A 21,475-nucleotide genomic window follows, 5' to 3' on the forward strand; every position below is an offset into this window, starting at 1 on the left:
TGGCGGCTACACGGGTAGCGGAGGCTGTGTGACGTGGACTGGGCGGTTTTTTAGGTTAGAAGGCCTCGGGAAAGTACGGGGTGGGCTACAATCTCAAAGGGTGCATGGCAAATACAGGACGTGCTTGGATCAAGGAACAGTCGGAATTGTAGTTGTAAATTGTTGTAGTTGTGTTGGGAAAGTCCCTGAGCTTCAAGCGCTAATAGAAGGCACAGAAGCTGAAATCGTTATAGGTACAGAAAGCTGGCTAAAGCCTGAAATAAGTTCTGCAGAAATTATTACGAAGTCTCAGACGGTGTTCAGGAAAGATGGATTAGGCAGAATTGGTGGTGGAGTGTTTGTCTCTGTCAGTAGTGGTTTATCTTGTAGTGAAGTCGAAGTACATACTCCGTGCGAACTGGTATGGGTGGAGGTTATACTTAACAGCCGAACTAAGTTAATAATTGGCTCCTTCTACCGACCCCCAGATTCCGATGATATAGTTGCTGAACAGTTCAGAGAAAATTTGAATCTCGTAACAAATAAATACCCCACTCATACGGTTATAGTTGGTGGGGTCTTCAACCTTCCCTCGATATGTTGGCAAAAATACTTGTTCAAAACCGGTGGTAGGCAGCAAACATCTTCCGAGATTGTCCTAAATGCTTTTTCCGAAAATTATTTCGAGCAGTTAGTCCACGAACCCACGCGAATTGTAAATGGTTGCGAAAACACACTTGACCTCTTAGCCACAAACAATCCAGAGCTAATAGAGAGCATCATGACTGATACAGGGATTAGTTATCACAAGGTCGTTGCAGCTACGCTCAATACCATTTCTTCCAAACCCATCAGAAACAAACGCAAAATAATTTTATTTAAAAAAGCGGATAAAGTGTCACTAGAATTTTTCCTAAGAGAGAATCTCCATTCCTTCCGAACTGACTATGCAAATGTAGACGAGATGTGGCTCAAATTCAAAGATATAGTAGCAACAGCAATGAGAGATTCATAACCCATAAATTGGTAAGAGATGGAACTGATCCCCCATGGTACACAAAACAGGTCCGAACGCTGTTGCAGAGGCAACGGAAAAAGCATGCGAAGTTCAGAAGAACGCGAAATCCCGAAGGTTGGCTAAAATTTACAGACGCGCGAAATTTGGCACGGACTTCAATGCGAGATGCCTTTAATAGGTTCCACAACGAAACATCGTCTCGAAATTTGGTAGAAAATCCGAAGAAATTCTGGTCGTATGTAAAGTACACAAGCGGCAAGACGCGGTCAATACCTTCGCTGCGCAGTGCCGATGGTACTGTTACCGACGATTGTGCCGCTAAAGCGGAGTTATTGAACGCAGTTTTCCGAAATTCCTTCATCAGGGAAGACGAATGGAGTATTCCAGAATTTGAAGCACGAACAGCTGCTAGCATGAGTTTCTTAGAAGTAGATACCTTAGGGGTTGCGAAGCAACTCAAATCGCTTGATACGGGCAAGTCTTCAGGTCCAGATTGTATACCGATTAGTTTCCTTCAGATTACGCTGATACAATAGCTCCCTACTTAGCAATCATATACAACCGCTCGCTCACCGATAGATCTGTACCTACAGATTGGAAAATTGCGCAGGTCGCACCAGTGTTTAAGAAGGGTAGTAGGAGTAATCCATCGAACTACAGACCTATGTCATTGACGTCGGTTTGCGGTAGGGTTTTGGTGCATATACTGTATTCAAACATTATGAATCACTTCGAGGGGAACGATCTATTGATACGTAATCAGCATGGTTTCAGGAAACATCGTTCTTGTGCAACGCAGCTAGCTCTGTATTTGCACGAAGTAATGGCCGCTATCGACAGGGGATCTCAAGTTGATTCCGTATTTCTAGATTTCCGGAAAGCTTTTGACACCATTCCTCACAAGCGACTTCTAATCAAGCTGCGGGCCTATGGGGTATCGTCTCAGTTGTGCAACTGGATTCGTGATTTCCTGTCAGGAAGGTCGCAGTTCGTAGTAATAGACGGCAAGTCATCGAGTAAAACTGAAGTGATATCAGGTGTTCCCCAGGGAAGCGTCCTGGAACCTCTGCTGTTCCTGATCTATATAAATGACCTGGGTGACAATCTGAGCAGTTCTCTTAGGTTGTTCGCAGATGATGCTGTAATTTACCGTCTAGTAAGGTCATCCGAAGACCAGTATCAGTTGCAAAGCGATTTACAAAAGATTGCTGTATGGTGTGGCAGGTGGCAGTTGACGCTAAATAACGATAAGTGTGAGGTGATCCACATGAGTTCCAAAAGAAATCCGTTGGAATTCGATTACTCGATAAATAGTACAATTCTCAAGGCTGTCAATTCAACTAAGTACCTGGGTGTAAAAATTACGAACAACTTCAGTTGGAAAGACCACATAGATAATATTGTGTGGAAGGCGAGCCAAAGGTTGCGTTTCATTGGCAGGACACTTAGAAGATGCAACAAGTCCACTAAAGAGACAGCTTACACTACACTCGTTCGTCCTCTGTTAGAATATTGCTGCGCGGTGTGGGATCCTTACCAGGTGGGATTGACGGAGGACATCGAAAGGGTGCAAAAAAGGGCAGCTCGTTTTGTATTATCGCGTAATAGGGGAGAGAGTGTGGCAGATATGCTACGCGAGTTTGGATGGAAGTCATTAAAGCAAAGACGTTTTTCGTCGCGGCGAGATCTATTTACGAAATTTCAGTCACCAACTTTCTCTTCCGAATGCGAAAATATTTTATTGAGCCCAACCTACATAGGTAGGAATGATCATCAAAATAAAATACGAGAAATCAGAGCTCGAACAGAAAGGTTTAGGTGTTCGTTTTTCCCGCGCGCTGTTCGGGAGTGGAGTGGTAGGGAGATAGTATGATTGTGGTTCGATGAACCCTCTGCCAAGCACTTAAATGTGAATTGCAGAGTAATCATGTAGATGTAGATGTACACTAATTGAAGGGGAAGTTATATCTACACTACTGGCCATTAAAATTGCTACACCAAATAGAAATGCAGATGATAAACGGGTATTCATTGGACAAATATATTATACTAGAACTGACGTGTGATTACATTTTCACGCAATTTGAGTGCATAGATCTTGAGAAATCAGTACCCAGAACAACCACCCCTGGCCGTAATAACGCCCTTGATACGCCTGGGCATTGAGTCAAACAGAGCTTGGATGGCGTGTACAGGTACAGCTGCCCATGCAGCTTCAACACGATTCCACAGTTCATCAAGAGTAGTGACGCGTATTGTGATGAGCCAGTTGCTCTGCCATCATTGGCCAGACGTTTTCAATTGGTGAGAGATCTGGAGAATGTGCTGGGCAGGGCAGCAGTCGAACATTTTCTGTATCCAGAAAGGCCCGTACAGGACCTGCAACATGCGGTCGTGCATTATCCTGCTGAAATGTAGGGTTTCGCAGTGATCGAATGAAGGGTAGAGCCACCGGTCGTAACACATCTGAAATGTAACGTCCACTGTTCAAAGTGCCGTCAGTGCGAACAAGAGGTGACCGAGACGTGTAACTAATGGCAACTCATACCATCACGCCGGGTGATACGCCAGTATGGCGATGACGGATACACGCTTCCAATGTGCGTTCACCGCGATGTCGCCAAAAACGGATACGACCATCATGATGATGTAAACAGAACCTGGATTCATCCGAAAAAATGACATTTTGCCATTCGTGCACCCAGGTTCGTCGTTGAGTACACCACCGCAGGCGTTCCTGTCTGTGATGCAGCATCAAGGGTAACCGCAGCCATGGTCTCCGAGCTGATAGTCCATGCTGCTGCAAACGTCGTCGAACTGTTCGTGCAGATGGTTGTTGTCTTGTAAACGTTCCCATCTGTTGACTCGGGGATCGAGACATGGCTGCACGATCCGTTACAGCCATGCGAATAAGATGCCTGTCATCTCGACTGCTAGTGATACGAGGCCGTTGGGATCCAGCACGGCGTTCCGTATTACCCTCTTGAACCCACCGATTCCATATTCTGCTAACAGTTATTGGATCTCGACCAACGCGAGCAGCACTGTCGCGATACGATAAACCACAATGGCGATTGGCTAGAATCCGACCTTTATCAAACTCGGAAACGTGATGGTACGCATTTCTCCTCCTTACACGAGGCATCACAACAACGTTTCACCAGGCAACGCCGGTCAACTACTGTTTGTGTATGAGAAATCGGTTGTAAACTTTCCTCGTATCAGCACGTTGTAGGTGTCGCCACCGACGCCAACCTTGTGTGAATGCTCTGAAAAGCTAATCATTTGCATATCACAGCATCTTCTTCCTGTCGGTTAAATTTCACGTCTGTAGCATGTCATCTTCGTGGTGTAGCAATTTTAATGGCCAGTAGTGTACTTCGACTCGCCCTGTAGGGCCTGTAGCAACTACTATACAGAGTCACACGTTAGGCTCTAACAATTAAAAAAAACTATGTAACGAAAGAACAGTCAAATCGAGTATTCTAAAAAAGAGCAGTACAGCTCGACTCGATGCGATCTTGAAGAGTTAAAAAAATTTAATGAATTCCAAGCGTGTGTGGCAAGATAAGCTATATAGCTGAAATGGAAACTACGACGATCAGCTGCAATATGTCCATGTTTGATGGGTAAATCGACACGTGGATCCCAAAAGTGGAGTTAAATAGTTAAATGCCTCGAGTGCTGACGACGATGCACTGTGCGAATTAAGTACACCGAAAGAAGTTGATTCGATTATCTGAAAATAAACTTGACCTGTATAGTTGGAGACCGATGCTACTCTATCCTGTGCAAGTCTCTTCATCTCCGAATAACTGCTGCATGCTACGTCCTGGAGTCAGGCCTTGATATTATTCCATGATGCCCCAGGATGTGCCCTATCAACTGATCCTTTTTTTTAGTTAAGTTATGCCATGACGTTCTTTTCTCCCCAGTTCGATTCATTATCTCTTCACTAGTTATCTTATCTACACACTTCTCCTGTAGCATTACATTTCAGAATCTTCTATTCTCTACTGTCTGAATTGCTTAGTGTCAACGTTTCACTGCCACAGCAGGCTACACTCCAGACAAATTCGTCCAGAAAAGATTTCCTAACACATAAATTTAAATTCGACGTTAGCAAATTTGCCTTTGTCAGAAACAGGGGCGGTGGCAGGGGGGGGGGGCTATGGTGGCTATAGCCCCCGCCCCCTCAATGGTGTACCATTTTACACCGGGTAAAATGACTTCAGAAATCAGCGAATATATTACTTCGACAGCTTCAATCACTTTTTTATAATTTTGTAGCAATATGGGTTGCAATGTATTTCAAACACATTTTAACAAAATAATAAGAGCGGCAAACAGCTTACGATCTAAACCGATAAATATTTATTAACCTACACTGGATGTACATTAAAGTACCACTTAACAATAATCAAGAAAGCTACATATGTCGGGTATGCCTACCAACGCTTAAATTGCTAACGCCAGACAAAAACTTCGAAATCGCCGGACAATTGGGTCAAATCGTATTATTTTCCCGGGCACTTACATTCTGTAGACGTGTTGCATTGCTGGTAACGCTAGCGGGCGCGCGCCACCTACTGCCCAGTAGATATAAACTACACACGAGACTTAACAGGAATTTGTGAAAGCACAGTATAGAGACGTTCATGTGCAAACGTAGTACGCGTTTGTAGTAAGGAATATGAACGTAAATTAAGTCCATTTCAATACAGCTCAAAGAAGGCAAATGATATTTAAACTATTCAGTTGTCTGGCGAGCGGGGCGACGTCGTGGTGTATACGATCGCCGATTGTTGGCGGCTTCTCATTATATCAATAAAGCAGCAAGGAAAATTCAGGGTGGTCCAAAACGATCTTTACAACTTTGATCATAGATATTTCAGAAACGTGTTAAAAGGTGATGGTACATTTGTATATGCATAAATTTACAGCGCAGCATCTGATATTAAACTTTAAAAACCAGCCAAAAATTGATATGATAACCGAAACGTCTGAAAGAGAATGTAAATAAAATAACTCAAACCCAGAAACTGAGCGTAAAATTCATATAACGAACGGCTGCAACCCAGTGAAGAAAGCGACTGGACGAAAAAACAATCGATTGTTAAAAACAGTCGGTTGTCCTTCCAACTCCTCCACGTGCTGTCAGCGAACACTTGTTTTCCAGTTACGATTACTGGTATTATTGAAGTGTGTAACTGAGTAGTGTGACCGAATCATGCGTCGTGAAGTGCCAATTTTTTCTGAAATAATAGTGCATTAGAGATTGGAGTGAGTGATTAAAGACGTTGCTGCAATGAATCGCAAGCTAACGGATTATTTTGGAAAACCTGAGCGTAGGGCCAAAAACTCTCGTACGGAATCTGAATCTTGCGCTACAGAATTGGAACAGTCACAGGCTTGTGCATCTAGAGTCTACAATTTCGACAACACAATACGGTTGGTAAGGGTCATATCTTCTTAATTTTAAATAATACTTCCTTCATGTTATTGAGATTTTTTACTAGTAATTATTAGTTTAATTAAGTAAGATTAGTGCTATTATGTTTAATCAATAACTAATTAGAAGAATATGACTGGTTGAAAACATAAAAAATGAGGTCATTTTTTAAAGACGCCATTAGTCTATAAGGATGTAAAATATTTTCTGCACAAACCAGCATTATTTAATTAATTTCTACTGAAAAATAACACTTTATTCTTGTATTTTTTTACTAAAGCTGGCCATACCTATTTTTGATAATAATATCGACAAAATTTTTAATATGTGAGATGGTGGTTGCTTATTCTATGACTGCGTACACAACTGTGTATGCTGTAATGACATTTGTTTAATGTTGCAAACTTTTGACAGATACACACGCTTTTACACAGTTTAAAATGTGACAATGTTAAGACAGTTGTCAAAATGACACATCTTGTCCTCTGAAATTTAACTAATCCTAAACACAATAATATTAAATTTAAACTATAAGTTGCTTTACAAAAGTATTCTTATGATTATATTATGATATTGGTTAATACTACAATAAATCATCCGATTCCGGTTCAAAGTTTGGTACTATTTAGGATGAAAATCAAGTCTACAGAGGATGGTTAAGTTTTGTGACAAGTTGAGCGAAAGATTATCCAAGGTAGCTCGAATTTTCAGTGGAACCAAGCCGGGGGGGGGGGGGGGGGAGGGGGCACTCAGGCTAAAACGCTTGCTATTGGGTGGAGCGCCGTGATGTCACGACGAGGACCCTAGCGCAGCGCAGGCGTATGCTCACACGGCAAATGCGCCACACCACAGACTCAGTGCCATGTTACTCGTTCATTTTACTTTCGGTTTCGTTCGATACGCATCTGTATAAGTCAAAACGAGGGGCATGACAGGTTTGGTACACATTAAGAGTAAATAAATGATAATTAAGATGAAAAATAACTCACTCGTTTGACGAAGAAGCAAATGTTAATGTAGTCTGTTTCTACTGTCGTTTACCAGACGACGATGCAATCCATAACTGCTTCCTCTTTGCGGCACATTTCTTCATTGCTTCCAACTTTGCTTCTTGATAGAGATGCCTAACCCTTATAAATGTTCTCGTTTTTACGTGAACCTCAGGAAACTTTTGTTTTAAAATAGAGCACAGACTATACGACAGTTTTTTGTTTACACACTCCATTTCCGTGAAAAACAGCAAATTCTTCTTCAAACTGCAACACTCTGTTTTCCCATACTGGCGTTGGAGTGTAAAGACTACCACGAGATAGAATTGATATCCAGTCTGCAGCATGATCTCCTTCACTTTTTGCTGCTGGAAAGCCTAGTGATTTATCAATGTTGTGGCATTTAAATGCAATATAGCCTGCAATGTATTTTACCGCATCTGGAAGAACATCTGAGATTACAGTGTCATCCCCCATCGTTACCACATCTGTCAGTAAATTTTCTTCCACATTCACAGTTTCTGGGATCTCTCGTAGCGGCGCTTCGTCAACAACATTTACACAGAGCTCTATGGTAATGAAACTTTGGGATGCAGAATCCGGGTCGACATCACATTGGGAAGACTCTGTGTTTAATTAGGGTTACCAGATTTTGGAATGCCAAAAAGAGGACTTTTCCATATTTTAGGATGAAAAAAGAGGACACTTTCTATTTCTTAAATTTATTACATAAGAAAAAAATAAAAACATTACACACATCTCACACACCTACTTATTTTTCATTTGACTGAATCTTTTTTAAAAGCTCCTTTTCTTGACACAAATATTTAAAAAAGTTCTTGCAATTCAAAGTTCTAAAATTAAGTTTCACAATTGCAAACCCCTTTACAATGTCAATAGTGAGTCTATTTCTCTCCTTTGTCCACTGTGCCTCTATTAAGGAGAACAACCTCTCCACACAAGCATTATGCGCTGGCAACGCGAAGAAGAATTGTGCAATTTTAATTAACTCGCTAAACTGTTCCTCACAGCTACACGACTCAACATACTTCCACCAGTTCTTATGGTCCGGTTCTGATTTTCCATTATATGTGGCTATGAATTTTTTTAAACTGGAAAACTGATAAAAGCAATTTTTATCGTCAATTTTAATATCAAAATATCCACGGGTGTACTGCCGGTCTACAGAGTCCAACGGGCACAATATTTCGGCGATCATACATGTCGCCATCATCAGGTGAACTGACGGACTGAGCTCCTGTGAACGTGCCGGCACGGAGATCCGTACGCTATGGCTACTCAGAGGGAAATGGGTTCGGTCGCGGCGGCGGCCGATTTAAATACCCTCCGCCCGCGGCGCGCTCCCTCCGCTGTCCGCGCCCCGCGCCACGGTCGCGCGGTGGAACAGATTGCGACGGCGTCTGAGATGACGTCGGTGTGATCCGTGCCGGCACGTTCACAGGAGCTCAGTCCGTCAGTTCACCTGATGATGGCGACATGTATGATCGCCGAAATATAGTGCCCGTTGGACACTGTAGACCGGCAGTACACCCGTGGATATTTTGATTATCAAATACGCCGGGAGAAACTCAAGAATCACAATTTTAATATATTTATTCAACAAAAATTTGATTGATTCTTCCACGTAAGACCACGTATATCTGAAAAATCGAGCCACTTAAAACAAGAAATTTCACAAAATGGTTCCATCCACATATTCAGGTACTCCAAACAGCCTTCATAGAGGGTACCAACATGGCACTTAAAATCCTTCACCTTCAAAGCATAACCATCATTTTCCATTTGAAACAATCTTTCTTTCATACTGAAAGATATAAAATTTTCATCTTTTCTGAGCCGAAGAACACCACGAAGGGAATACAGTACATTCTTGACATCGATAAGGGAGTTTTCTTCCTTTTCTAAGATACTACACTCCTGGAAATTGAAATAAGAACACCGTGAATTCATTGTCCCAGGAAGGGGAAACTTTATTGACACATTCCTGGGGTCAGATACATAACATGATCACACTGACAGAACCACAGGCACATAGACACAGGCAACAGAGCATGCACAATGTCGGCACTAGTACAGTGTATATCCACCTTTTGCAGCAATGCAGGCTGCTATTCTCCCATGGAGACGATCGTAGAGATGCTGGATGTAGTCCTGTGGAACGGCTTGCCATGCCATTTCCACCTGGCGCCTCAGTTGGACCAGCGTTCGTGCTGGACATGCAGACCGCGTGAGACGACGCTTCATCCAGTCCCAAACATGCTCAATGGGAGACAGATCCGGAGATCTTGCTGGCCAGGGTAGTTGACTTACACCTTCTAGAGCACGTTGGGTGGCACGGGATACATGCGGACGTGCATTGTCCTGTTGGAACAGCAAGTTCCCTTGCCGGTCTAGGAATGGTAGAACGATGGGTTCGATGACGGTTTGGATGTACCGTGCACTATTCAGTGTCCCCTCGACGATCACCAGTGGTGTACGGCCAGTGTAGGAGATCGCTCCCCACACCATGATTCCGGGTGTTGGCCCCGTGTGCCTCGGTCGTATGCAGTCCTGATTGTGGCGCTCACCTGCACGGCGCCAAACACGCATACGACCATCATTGGCACCAAGGCAGAAGCGACTCTCATCGCTGAAGACGACACGTCTCCATTCGTCCCTCCATTCACGCCTGTCGCGACACCACTGGAGGCGGGCTGCACGATGTTGGGGCGTGAGCGGAAGACGGCCTAACGGTGTGCGGGACCGTAGCCCAGCTTCATGGAGACGGTTGCAAATGGTCCTCGCCGATACCCCAGTAGCAACAGTGTCCCTAATTTGCTGGGAAGTGGCGGTGCGGTCCCCTACGGCACTGCGTAGGATCCTACGGTCTTGGCGTGCATCCGTGCGTCGCTGCGGTCTGGTCCCAGGTCGACGGGCACGTGCACCTTCCGCCGACCACTGGCGACAACATCGATGTACTGTGGAGACCTCACGCCCCACGTGTTGAGCAATTCGGCGGTACGTCCACCCGGCCTCCCGCATGCCCACTATACGCCCTCGCTCAAAGTCCGTCAGCTGCACATATGGTTCACGTCCACGCTGTCGCGGCATGCTACCAGTGTTAAAGACTGCGATGGAGCTCCGTATGCCACGGCAAACTGGCTGACACTGACGGCGGCGGTGCACAAATGCTGCGCAGCTAGCGCCATTCGACGGCCAACACCGCGGTTCCTGGTGTGTCCGCTGTGCCGTGCGTGTGATCATTGCTTGTACAGCCCTCTCGCAGTGTCCGGAGCAAGTATGGTGGGTCTGACACACCGGTGTCAATGTGTTCTTTTTTCCATTTCCAGGAGTGTAATATAATTATGAAAAATGCCAACTAAATATTGGATGTGCCATAGATATAGCTCATTGATTGAGTCCATAAAAAATTCTTTAGGACTGTTGGAGGTTTGTTTTGTGACAGAAAGAAGGATTTCAGAGCGCGAAACATCTGTGTAAGTCTCTGAATGGCTGGAAATAGTGACAGCCATCGAGTCTTGCTATGGCTGAGAAGTTGTTGGTACTCTATTTCGACAAAATCACAAAAGTTCTTTAATGACTCTGCACGGACACTGTATATCGAAAAATGATTATATATTTTCATTATTAATCCTTGTAAGTCAATTTCTAGGAGGTCAGTTCCGTGCTCAATGCAGTTATTAAGAACATGAGCAGGACATCACACTCCAACCAATACTTTGTTAAGTACGCTCTTTAGATTAGCAAATACATTATTTCCATCACCTCTTTTAATCCCACCAAACGTTGTGTTGCAATTATCAGCAAAAAACGCCACACATTTGTCCTTAATTTTAAACTTGTTAAGCGTGTCACTGATGTATGTTGAAATATTTTCTGCAGTTTCATTTGGTCTACTTTCTATATTTAGAAGTTTAATTTGCAGTCCTCCATTCCTGTGATCAAAGTAATGAACTATAATGGGGATCATTTTAATATTCCCATGGTTGCCAGCATCTGTCAAGACACCAACAATAGGAATGCACTCCAGCTCTTTCATGATGCGTTCTAGTGAATGAGGTGCTAGAACTGAATTCACTATTGCTTTAGTTTTGGTACGTCCACACGGGATTTTTGATGATGTGGACGAGTCATGGAAAATTTCTCTCAACATTCCGCTGGTACAGTCCATAGATTTGTAACTGCTGTGATGAAACACAGTATGGTAAGCAAGAGTTCCTTCAGCATCACTTACTTTGGTGTCCAGTTCAGCACAGGGTTTTGTAAAAAAATTACTCACTTTACCTAACGAACTTGCACCTCTAACACACTTCATATGTTTTTATGTTTTCATGTGCACTTCCAGGTCACTGGTGCCGTGATTTGATATAGATACATGGGTCCCTGGGCAACAAACCATACACTCTGCTTCCCATTGAACTCTTCCAGGACGAAAGCTCGGATATTTTTCTCGGAGTTTATCCGTAAATGCACACTTCCTCTTTGGCATGATGAGAAATTATCTTAAACGGAAGTTAAACAAAGAATGATCAAAACGTATTGTTCAGCTAAACCATGAAAAAGTCTTCACTTACAAAACTTAACTATAATTCTGTGCCATAAGCTATATTTTGAAATTAACGAAACTTACCCAGTAAGATGAATACGGAAAGTAAAAATGCAGCTGGATGAACAACAAGTTCGCTAAAAACACGTTTGTCACACAAAAACAAACAGCGCGTAGACAATCACAGCTATGCTTTGACCATAGATACTACCTATAGTCGAAGCAGCTATCTCGAAGGTAAAAGATACATATTTTGTATGCAATACAAACCGATATTTTCGATTTTGTGAGTGTAACAGATCGAATTTAAGCTAATAACAAATTATGCAATTCAATGACCGTAGTAAAAAGTACACAAATTGTTGACGATACGACATGAAAACAAAAATCAAAAGATCTTCATTCCCAAAACCAAAAAATGCGGACGTTAACAGAAATCGCAAAAATGTATGCGGACGCTACATTTCACGTCAAAAATGAGGACATGTCCGCGTAAATGCGGACGTCTGGTAACCCTAGGTTTATGTAATTTATAAAATCTCCCGTGTGAAAATAAGTTTCTTTTGCCTTGAACTCCAAAACAGTTACCAAAAACTACTTTAAGCAACACTAAATTTTACCAATTTGTCGGTGGAGGACCCCAACTCTCCTTTCGTTAAGCGATATTCCATTCCCCCAATCCCCCTTCCACCAATTAGCCCACCCCCCACCCCACCCTTGACAGACTTCTACAACCGCCCCTGGTCAGAAACGATTTCGTTGCTATAGCCAGTCTCCATTATTTATCCTCTCCACTTGGGCTATCGTCAGTAATCTCTCCACAGAAACAGTAAAATGCTGCTACAGCTTTTCGTGTCTGATTTCCTATTGTAGCTGCCTCAGCATCACCTCACTATATTTTACTGTAGTCTACATCACCGTTCTTTGCACTTTTAGTGAAAACATACTAGATATTTTAAATGCGTCTGTCATTGCATTTTCACGGTTGTGTCGGAAACATTCCTCACACACAAAGAAAGAAAATATGTTATGTGGACATGTGTCCGGAAACGCTTACTTTCCACGTTAGAGCTCATTTTATTACTTCTCTTCAAATCACTTTAATCATGGAATGGAAACACACAGCAACAGAACGTACCAGCGTGACTTCAAACACTTTGTTACAGGAAATGTTCAAAATGTCCTCCGTTAGCGAGGATACATGCATCCACCCTCCGTCGCATGGAATCCCTGATGCGCTGATGCAGCCCTGGAGAATGGCGTATTGTATCACAGCCGTCCACAATACGAGAACGAATAGTCTCTACATTTGGTACCGGGGTTGCGTAGACAAGAGCTTTCAAATGCCTCCATAAATGAAAGTCAAGAGGGTTGAGGTCAGGAGAGCGTGGAGGCCATGGAATTGGTCCGCCTCTACCAATCCATCGGTCACCGAATCTGTTGTTGAGAAGCGTACGAACACTTCGACTGAAATGTGCAGGAGCTCCATCGTACATGAACCACATGTTGTGCCGTACTTGTAAAGGCACATGTTCTAGCAGCACCGGTAGAGTATCCCGTCTGAAATCATGATAACGTGCTCCATTGAGCGTAGGTGGAAGAACATGGGTCCCAATCAAGACATCACCAACAATGCCTGCCCAAACGTTCACAGAAAATCTGTGTTGATGACGTGATTGCGCAATTGCGTGCGGATTCACGTCAGCCCACACATGTTGATTGTGAAAAATTACAATTTGATCACATTGGAATGAAGCCTCATCCGTAAAGAGAACATTTGCACTGAAATGAGGATTGAGACATTGTTGGATGAACCATTCGCAGAAGTGTACCCTTAGAGGCCAATCAGCTGCTGATAGTGCCTGCACACGCTGTACATGGTACGGAAACAACTGGCTCTCCCGTAGCACTCTCCATACAGTGACGTGGTCAACGTTACCTTGTACAGCAGCTACATCTCTGACGCTGACATTAGGGTTATCGTCAACTGCACGAAGAATTGCCTCGTCCATTGCAGGTGTTCTCGTCGTTCTAGGTCTTCCCCAGTCGCGAGTCATAGGCTGGAATGTTCCGTGCTCCCTAAGACGCCGATCACTTGCTTCGAACGTCTTCCTGTCGGGACACCTTCGTTCTGGAAATCTGTCTCGATACAGACGTACCGCGCCACGGCTATTGCCCCGTGCTAATCCATACATCAAATGGGCATCTGCCAACTCCGCATCTGTAAACATTGCACTGACTGCAAAACCACGTTCGTGATGAACACTAACCTGTTGATGCTACGTACTGATGTGCTTGATGTTAGTACTGTAGAGCAATGAGTCACATGTCAACACAAGCACCGAAGTCAACATTACCTTCCTTCAATTGGGCGAACTGGCGGTGAATCGAGGAAGTACAGCACATACTGACGAAACTAAAATGAGCTCTAACATGGAAATTAAGCGTATCCGGATACATGTCCACATAACATATTTTCTTTGTTTGTGTGTGAGGAATGTTTCCTGAAAGTTTGGCCGTACCTTTTTGTAACACCCTGTATAGTAGGTACGATGAACAGACGCTGGCAAGGAACTTCCCGAGCACCATTGTTTCCGACAATGAACGCGGGCGGCACTTCGTTGCCTGGCGATTGCCACTCGGGCATGGGACTGAGACGACAGAAAATTCAGAATCTGTTGCCGAAACTCTTTGGCAATTGACGTTTCATTACCGCCAACGCGCGCTCAAAATTTCCGTGCCGCCGTGCAGACACCATGGGAGAACCGGACGACCCGAAGGAGGAGTTGGAGTTCTACTTCAAGCTGGCAAACCCGCTGGCGCTGAGCCTGCCCGATGCCGATGGTGAGTTTCCGCGAACTTCCGACATAAACGGCGAGCTGCTCGCCTTTTGTGTGTCAGCTACTGATGAAAACAATCTTCCGTGCTGCGGTCAGGAAACTGTCGTGTTTTCTCAGGAAGGTGTTGAAGATACTTTCAGTGCCTGCGTCCGTTGTGCCGGCTCGTGACACCCACGTCTGCGTCTGTACTCAGTGAGCTCTCGTGCGGTGTGTGGCGGAGGGTGCCAATGAAACCCCTTGTCTCCGTTTCCTGTTCAGTTCGCGTGTGGTACTCGGGAAGAAATACAGTCTGTACCCGTTCTTATGAGCCGGAATCTCTCTGTGATCATTACGCCGGATGTACGTTGGGGGAGGAAGTATGTTTCGTAATTCGTTTTGGAACGTAGGCTCTCTGAATTCCATCAAATAACGCTCTCCGTGATGCACAGCGTCTTTTTTGTAACGTCGGCAATTTCCAAGAATGATTGCCTATCGAAGTCGCGGGGTCCAACGATACATAACGAACTTGTGATTGTAAAACGATTATGCGACTCTGGTAGCGGGCGTTATGAGTGTGTTTACAGTGGTCACTACAGCAAAGCCGGCCGCTGTGGCCGAGCGGTTTAGGCGCTTCAGTCTGGAACCGCGCTGCTGCTACGGTTGCAGGTTCGAATCCTGCCTCGGGCATGGATGTGTGTGCTGTCCTTAGGTTAGTTAGGTTTAAGTAGTTCTAAGTCTAGGGGACCGATGACTTTAGATATTAAGTCACATAGTGCTTAGAGCCATTTGAACCACTACAGCAACAACAAAAGAAGAGCGTTACAAAAGTACTTGTAATTACAAAGGAGACGACTTACCTTACTCGTCGTCGGTGTAGTCGTTATGTGAAAGTCCATATGATGTGTACGCTACAGGGACAGTTCTCTTTTTGTCATATCCAGCGTAAACTCTGCCAATATCACGCAAGAATATCGGCAGTGTGTCACATGCGTTAACTTTTCCCTGCAAACGCAAGTTTTGGAAATAGAGGTACTGAAACAAGTACAGTTCGTCTCTTTGTCCTGGACACCCTTCTCTTTTAATGGAAGACTTCATAGGTTTCCATAGCTGCTCGATGTTCTGCGTGTGCACAGAATGGTTCACGAACTCGTGGTCGAATCCTTCAGCTTTCAGAGTCTTGTAGGACTGAACCCCGTCTGTAATGACTTTAGTACCAGGCAGTATGAAGTGCTTTATCAGACCCAGTAAATTGACCTTGTCTCTGGTAATTTCCAAGAATGATTGCCTATCGAAGTCGCGGGGTCTAAACGATACATATCGAACGTGCGATTGTAAGTCGTTCATGAGACTCTGGTGGCGGGCGTTATGATCAATTATTTGTGATAATCATTTTTATCAGTTTTCCGTCGTTCCTTTAGATGCTCTAAATTACATACGTCGGTGAATTATTTGTGGTTTGCTTGGGAAACCCGGACGATTCCTGTCGATAGTGAGCGTGATGTCTGGTGTTCTTGACGTTTCTTCGGCGTATTCTCTCACATGGAAAAATCTAATTCCATGCTTATCCAGCGTAGAAAATTGTTTGACTTTTTGTCGAGTATATAGAGTACTACCGGAGGAGGAAAGGAGGGACTGTGTAGACTGTGGTGTTGCGAAGTGTGTAAAACTTCGTAAGAGGAATTTCGAAGCTGAAATACCGGTACAATTTCATTGCAGACAGTGCGGAAAACGAACGAGTATCAGGAAGAATACGTGGTTCGACTCTTCCAAATTATCTATCCAGACCAGCGTAATTCTTCTATCTTGCTGGACTCGAGACTACACCTTGCAAGCAACAGCATCGGAAACTGACTTATCTGCTATAACTGTGTGTGACTATTTCGGGTTTTACAGAGAAGTGTGTTATGTGGTAGTGACAAACGACAGCGTACCAATTGGTGGACCGAGTAAAGTTGTGGAGGTGGACGAATCTCATATAGCTAGAAGGAAGAACCAGAGAGGATGACCTTCAAAGAGTGAAGTCGATCATATTATGGTATTCGGTGGAATAGAAAGAGAGTCCCGGAAGTGTTTCATTGTGAGAGTATTGTCCAGAGACAAGGTCGCTTTAGTGGGTCTGATAAAGCACTTCATACTGCCTGGTACTAAAGTCATTACAGACGGGTTTCAGTCCTACAAGACTCTGAAAGCTGAAGGATTCGACCACGAATTCGTGAACCACTCGGATGACCCCAGTGTGCACACGCAGAACATCGAGCAGCTATGGAAACCTGTGATGTCTTCCATTAAAAGAGAAGGGCGTCCAGGACAAAGAGACGAACTGTACTTGTTTCAGTACCTCTATTTCCAAAACTTGCGTTTGCAGGGAAAAGTTAACGCATGTGACACTCTGCCGATATTCTTGCGTGATATTGGCAGAGTTTACCCTGGATATGGCAAAAAGAGAATTGTCCCTGTAGCGTACACATCACATGGACTTTCACATAACGAGTACACCGACGACGAGTAAGGTAAGTCGTCTCCTTTGTAATTACAAGTACTTTTGTAACGCTCTTCTTTTGTTGTTGCTGTATTGACCACTGTAAACACACTCATAACGTCCGCCAACAGAGTCGCATAATCGATTTACAAATTGTCTGCAATGAAATTGTACCGGTATTTCAGCTTCGAAACTCCTCTTACGAAGTTTTACACACTTCGCAACACCACAGTCTACACAGTCCCTCCTTTCCTCCTCCGGTAGTACTCTATATAGTCGACAAAAAGTCAAAGAATTGTCTACGCTGGATAAGCATGGAATTAGATTTTTCCATGTGAGAGAATACGCCGAAGAAACGTCAAGAACACCAGACATCACGCTCACTATCGACAGGAATCGTCCGGGTTTCCCAAGCAAACCACAAATAATTCACCGACGTATGTAATTTAGAGCATCTAAAGGAACGACGGAAAACTGATAAAAATGATGATCACAAATAATTGATCATAACGCCCGCCACCAGAGTCTCATGAACGATTTACAATCGCACGTTCGATATGTATCATTTAGACCCCGCGACTTCGATAGGCAATCATTCTTGGAAATTACCACTGAAATGTGTTGAGCGTGTCTGTGCATCTTCCGTGCTGACTAAAACAGCCAGGGAAGAATCATGTTACAAGGTCTGTTTAAGAAGCAAAAGGAACTATTAATTTCCCTTGTGTGTTAGATTCACGCGATTTTTTTCGTCATCGTGTCGGTAAAGTTGTCTGGAAGGTGCCTGTAGAGCGTAACCCGTATCGCCTATTTAGTCTGTTGCTAGCTGTCAAAAGGTTACATGCGTCTCGGTAGTATCGACAATTGATTATGCCCTTGGTGAGTCAATACGAGTGGGACAAGGTGTCGCGGGGCTATAAGTGTTTCGTTAAAGGCCCCGAAGACGCTGCAGATGACGTCTGTCCTGGACGTCCCAGCACATCGTCAAACAATGAAATCGTGGGAAAAGTGAAAGAAATAATCATGAACTATCGCCGAAACACAATCGGGGAAGTCGCTGATGATGTTCGGGTACGAAAGGTGTGACAGCAAAATCTGTCCCAAAAATGAAGAATTTCCAGCAAAATCAGCGGCGAATGCAAGTTGCTCAGGGTTGATCAACGATGCAGAACTAATAACGACGTGTGAGAAACAGATGAGGAATGATGGATTTACTAATACGACATCGATACTAAGGCTGAGTCGTCGCGCAAGTTTTCTTGCGATACTAGATCTGGTTTCTTTACTGTAAATAGGTTTCTTTCCTTTTTTTTAGATCGTGCTGTGTATCGTCGTGTCTACTCCACCAGCAGAGCATCTTTTTCGCGATATTCGAATCGTTTTCTTTCTGATAAATATTTCTGTTATTGATCAGTGAATGAACGTCAGAGTTGTAACTAAAGGTTTTTTTCCTGACGCACAGAATCTTGAATGACAGCTACTTATTTCATTTATAGTTCAACATACAGTCAAATATATGCTATTATAGCGTCCATATAAGTTACCCAGTCAGATGCGTAGACGGCATATTCATTACGTCACTCGTTAAACGAGAGTGCTCGTGACATCGCAACCTCTAGTTCTTCTTCTTAGCTTGTCAAAGACAACGATCTGGACGGTATTTCCACTGCCGTTGGGCTTGCTGATGGCAGATCCTCTTGCATTGTGGATCTCTGAGGCCGGAAAACAGTAGACAGGTGTTGTCAATAGTGTAAAAATACGGATATAGCTGGGGGGGGGGGGAGGGGGGGGGGCGGTACAGTACAATATGGAGGATGTGTAAGGCCTCGCCAGCATTCGGTAGCAGAGTAATTCCCACCCAAACTCTGCCAAGGGTGCTTCGTCTACGCCGCAGAAGTTTTGCTGGGAAGCCGCTATACATCCTCCATAGAGTTCGATCTCTCCCCGCGCAATTTCCGTAAGTCCTGAAGAAAGACATAGCTGGCCATAGGCCGTCATGTGTCCGTAGGCAATCGCAAACATTTTTCTGCATTAATTTACTTCCTGGTGTGCATTCTGATTTCAAAATATTAACATTTGTGGCGATTACTTTTGAAGTAATGAACAATTTACTTACTTTTTTTCCATCCGTCTCGTTTTCATTTGACTGCCTTTTCGGGTCCCAGACGACGAACAGCAGCCGCATTAAGAACTGATTAAACAAGGGTTTTGTAACCGGATGTGTCTTTACGATTCTTCCAATAAATCTGTCTGCCGAACACACAGTGAACTGCGAGAGCGCTTCATTGTGGAAAAAAGTCAGCTTCAAATTGTAGTTTTTTCTTTAAAATCACTTTACACAAAATAATACGGCAGCTTTTTTTCCTTTATATTTCTTTTGGTTCCTAATGACGAACAGAAAGCAGCTCTTTGTGCCTACTCTGAACTGCGAGAGCACTTCAATAATACCAATTTGGGATCGAGAGGAACAATATGCGGTACTAACCATCGGCTTTGACTACTGTCGTAGCAGTAACGGCCTCTGTGAATTCACTTACTTCCTGGCGTGCATTCTGATTTCCGTTGTTCGGTTTATATTTTCGCGTGTACTGTGTATCGTTCTCTCTTCTTTTTCACTGTGTCATGGCCTCCACTACAGCTGTAGAGAGGTTCTTTTCGATACGCCATTGTATTCTTCCCTATAAATAGTTAAGGTAAATTTACGATACGGTAATCGCTTCCATTTTCATGATTCGTTCATATTTCACCAACTGTGTATCGCTTTCTGCACTGAAGATGTACGAGCGCAAGTTTTCTTGCGATACTAGATCTGATTTCTATAAATACGTTTCTTTCCTTTTTTTTAGATCGTGCTGTGCATCGTCGTGTCTACTCCACCGGCAGAGCATCTTTTTCACGATATTCGATTCGTTTTCTTTGTGATAAATATTTCTGTTATTGATCAGTGAATGAACGTCATAGTTGTAACTAAAGGTTTTTTCCTGACGCACAGAATCTTGTAATGACAGCTATTTATTTCGTTTATGGTTCAACATATAGTCAAATATATGCCATTACAGTGCCCATATAAGTTACGTAGTCAGATGCGTAGACGGCACATTCATTACGTCACTAGTTAAACGAGAAAGCTCGTGACATCGCAACCTCTAGTTCTTCTTAGCATATCAAAGACAACGATCTGGACGGCAATTGCCCTGCCGTTGGGCTTGCTGATGGCAGATCCTCTTTCATCATGATAGCTGAGGACTAATTTATAATTCAGTGTGCTTCAGTAAAATTGTTTGCCTCTGTACCTTACAGACTAATAGGTGACTGGAAAATTTATTACAGTATGTCAACACAAGAAACGTTACACTTTCTGCGGAGCTATGAACAGAGTTTATTCTGTAATTTTCCAAAGAGTTACAGCAAAGAGAATTTTTGAAATGGAACAACAGTTGTTTTCATCGTGCACTGGAATAATTTAAATCAACTGCGTACAAATCAGTTTAAATCAAACTCCTTCACGTACCGTTTGTCAGCTACCCCCCTCTCCCCCCTCCCAACAACATTCGTATTAAAAACTTGTCATCGGCATTTCCGTGATGTAGAATTTCTTAAATAATAATTTTCACAGAAGGAAAATCCAGTTACATACTGTTTCACTGACTATTGCATACAAATGAGACTCACTGTTAGCAAATCCAGGAACACTTTAATTCTACCTTGTTTACTGACTTCAGTGAAAGTTTCTTCGACACATATACTCACACAAATTGAACTTATCTTGCTTTCACAATTGCAAAATCTTCTATTATCCATCTAGTATCTAAACTGTTCTACTGAAATAATAGCCAAATTTATAAGTCTGTTGATGGATAGTTGAGCTTAGAATTTTTTTTTTTATAATTTTTAATTTCGAAAATGATCTTTCAACGGGTGCAACTGTGACTAGCGCCATTGCTGTGCTGGGAAAAGTTTCTGTTAAATCATTTTTGAAAAGATATTGAAGAATCGTATGTGTATCACAAGACTGGTTTTCTAGAAAATGCAACCTTAATGCGTAAATTTCATTGTACAAATTAGTATTGTCAGAGTCGGTTTCATTCCTTGAATGATGTTTTAAGTATCATATACAGATATTTACAACGTTTCATCAGTTCTTCTTTAGGGTAACGTACTACTGAAAAAAACAA

General features: G+C 43.3%; 1 protein-coding gene across 1 annotated transcript in view; it reads left to right on the forward strand.

Moving 5' to 3' along the window:
- The first annotated feature begins 14,761 nt into the window (after window positions 1-14,761).
- The window catches only part of LOC126134931 (LIM domain-binding protein 3-like), a 196,265-nt gene continuing 189,551 nt past the window's right edge, over window positions 14,762-21,475 (forward strand). The window contains exon 1 of the mRNA XM_049915196.1: window positions 14,762-14,849. Coding sequence (XP_049771153.1) covers window positions 14,762-14,849 — 88 coding nt within the window. The remainder of the gene's footprint in view (window positions 14,850-21,475) is intronic.

The sequence above is a fragment of the Schistocerca cancellata genome, chromosome 1, assembly GCF_023864275.1.
Source record: "Schistocerca cancellata isolate TAMUIC-IGC-003103 chromosome 1, iqSchCanc2.1, whole genome shotgun sequence".
In the NCBI taxonomy this organism is placed as follows: Eukaryota; Metazoa; Arthropoda; class Insecta; order Orthoptera; family Acrididae; genus Schistocerca; species Schistocerca cancellata.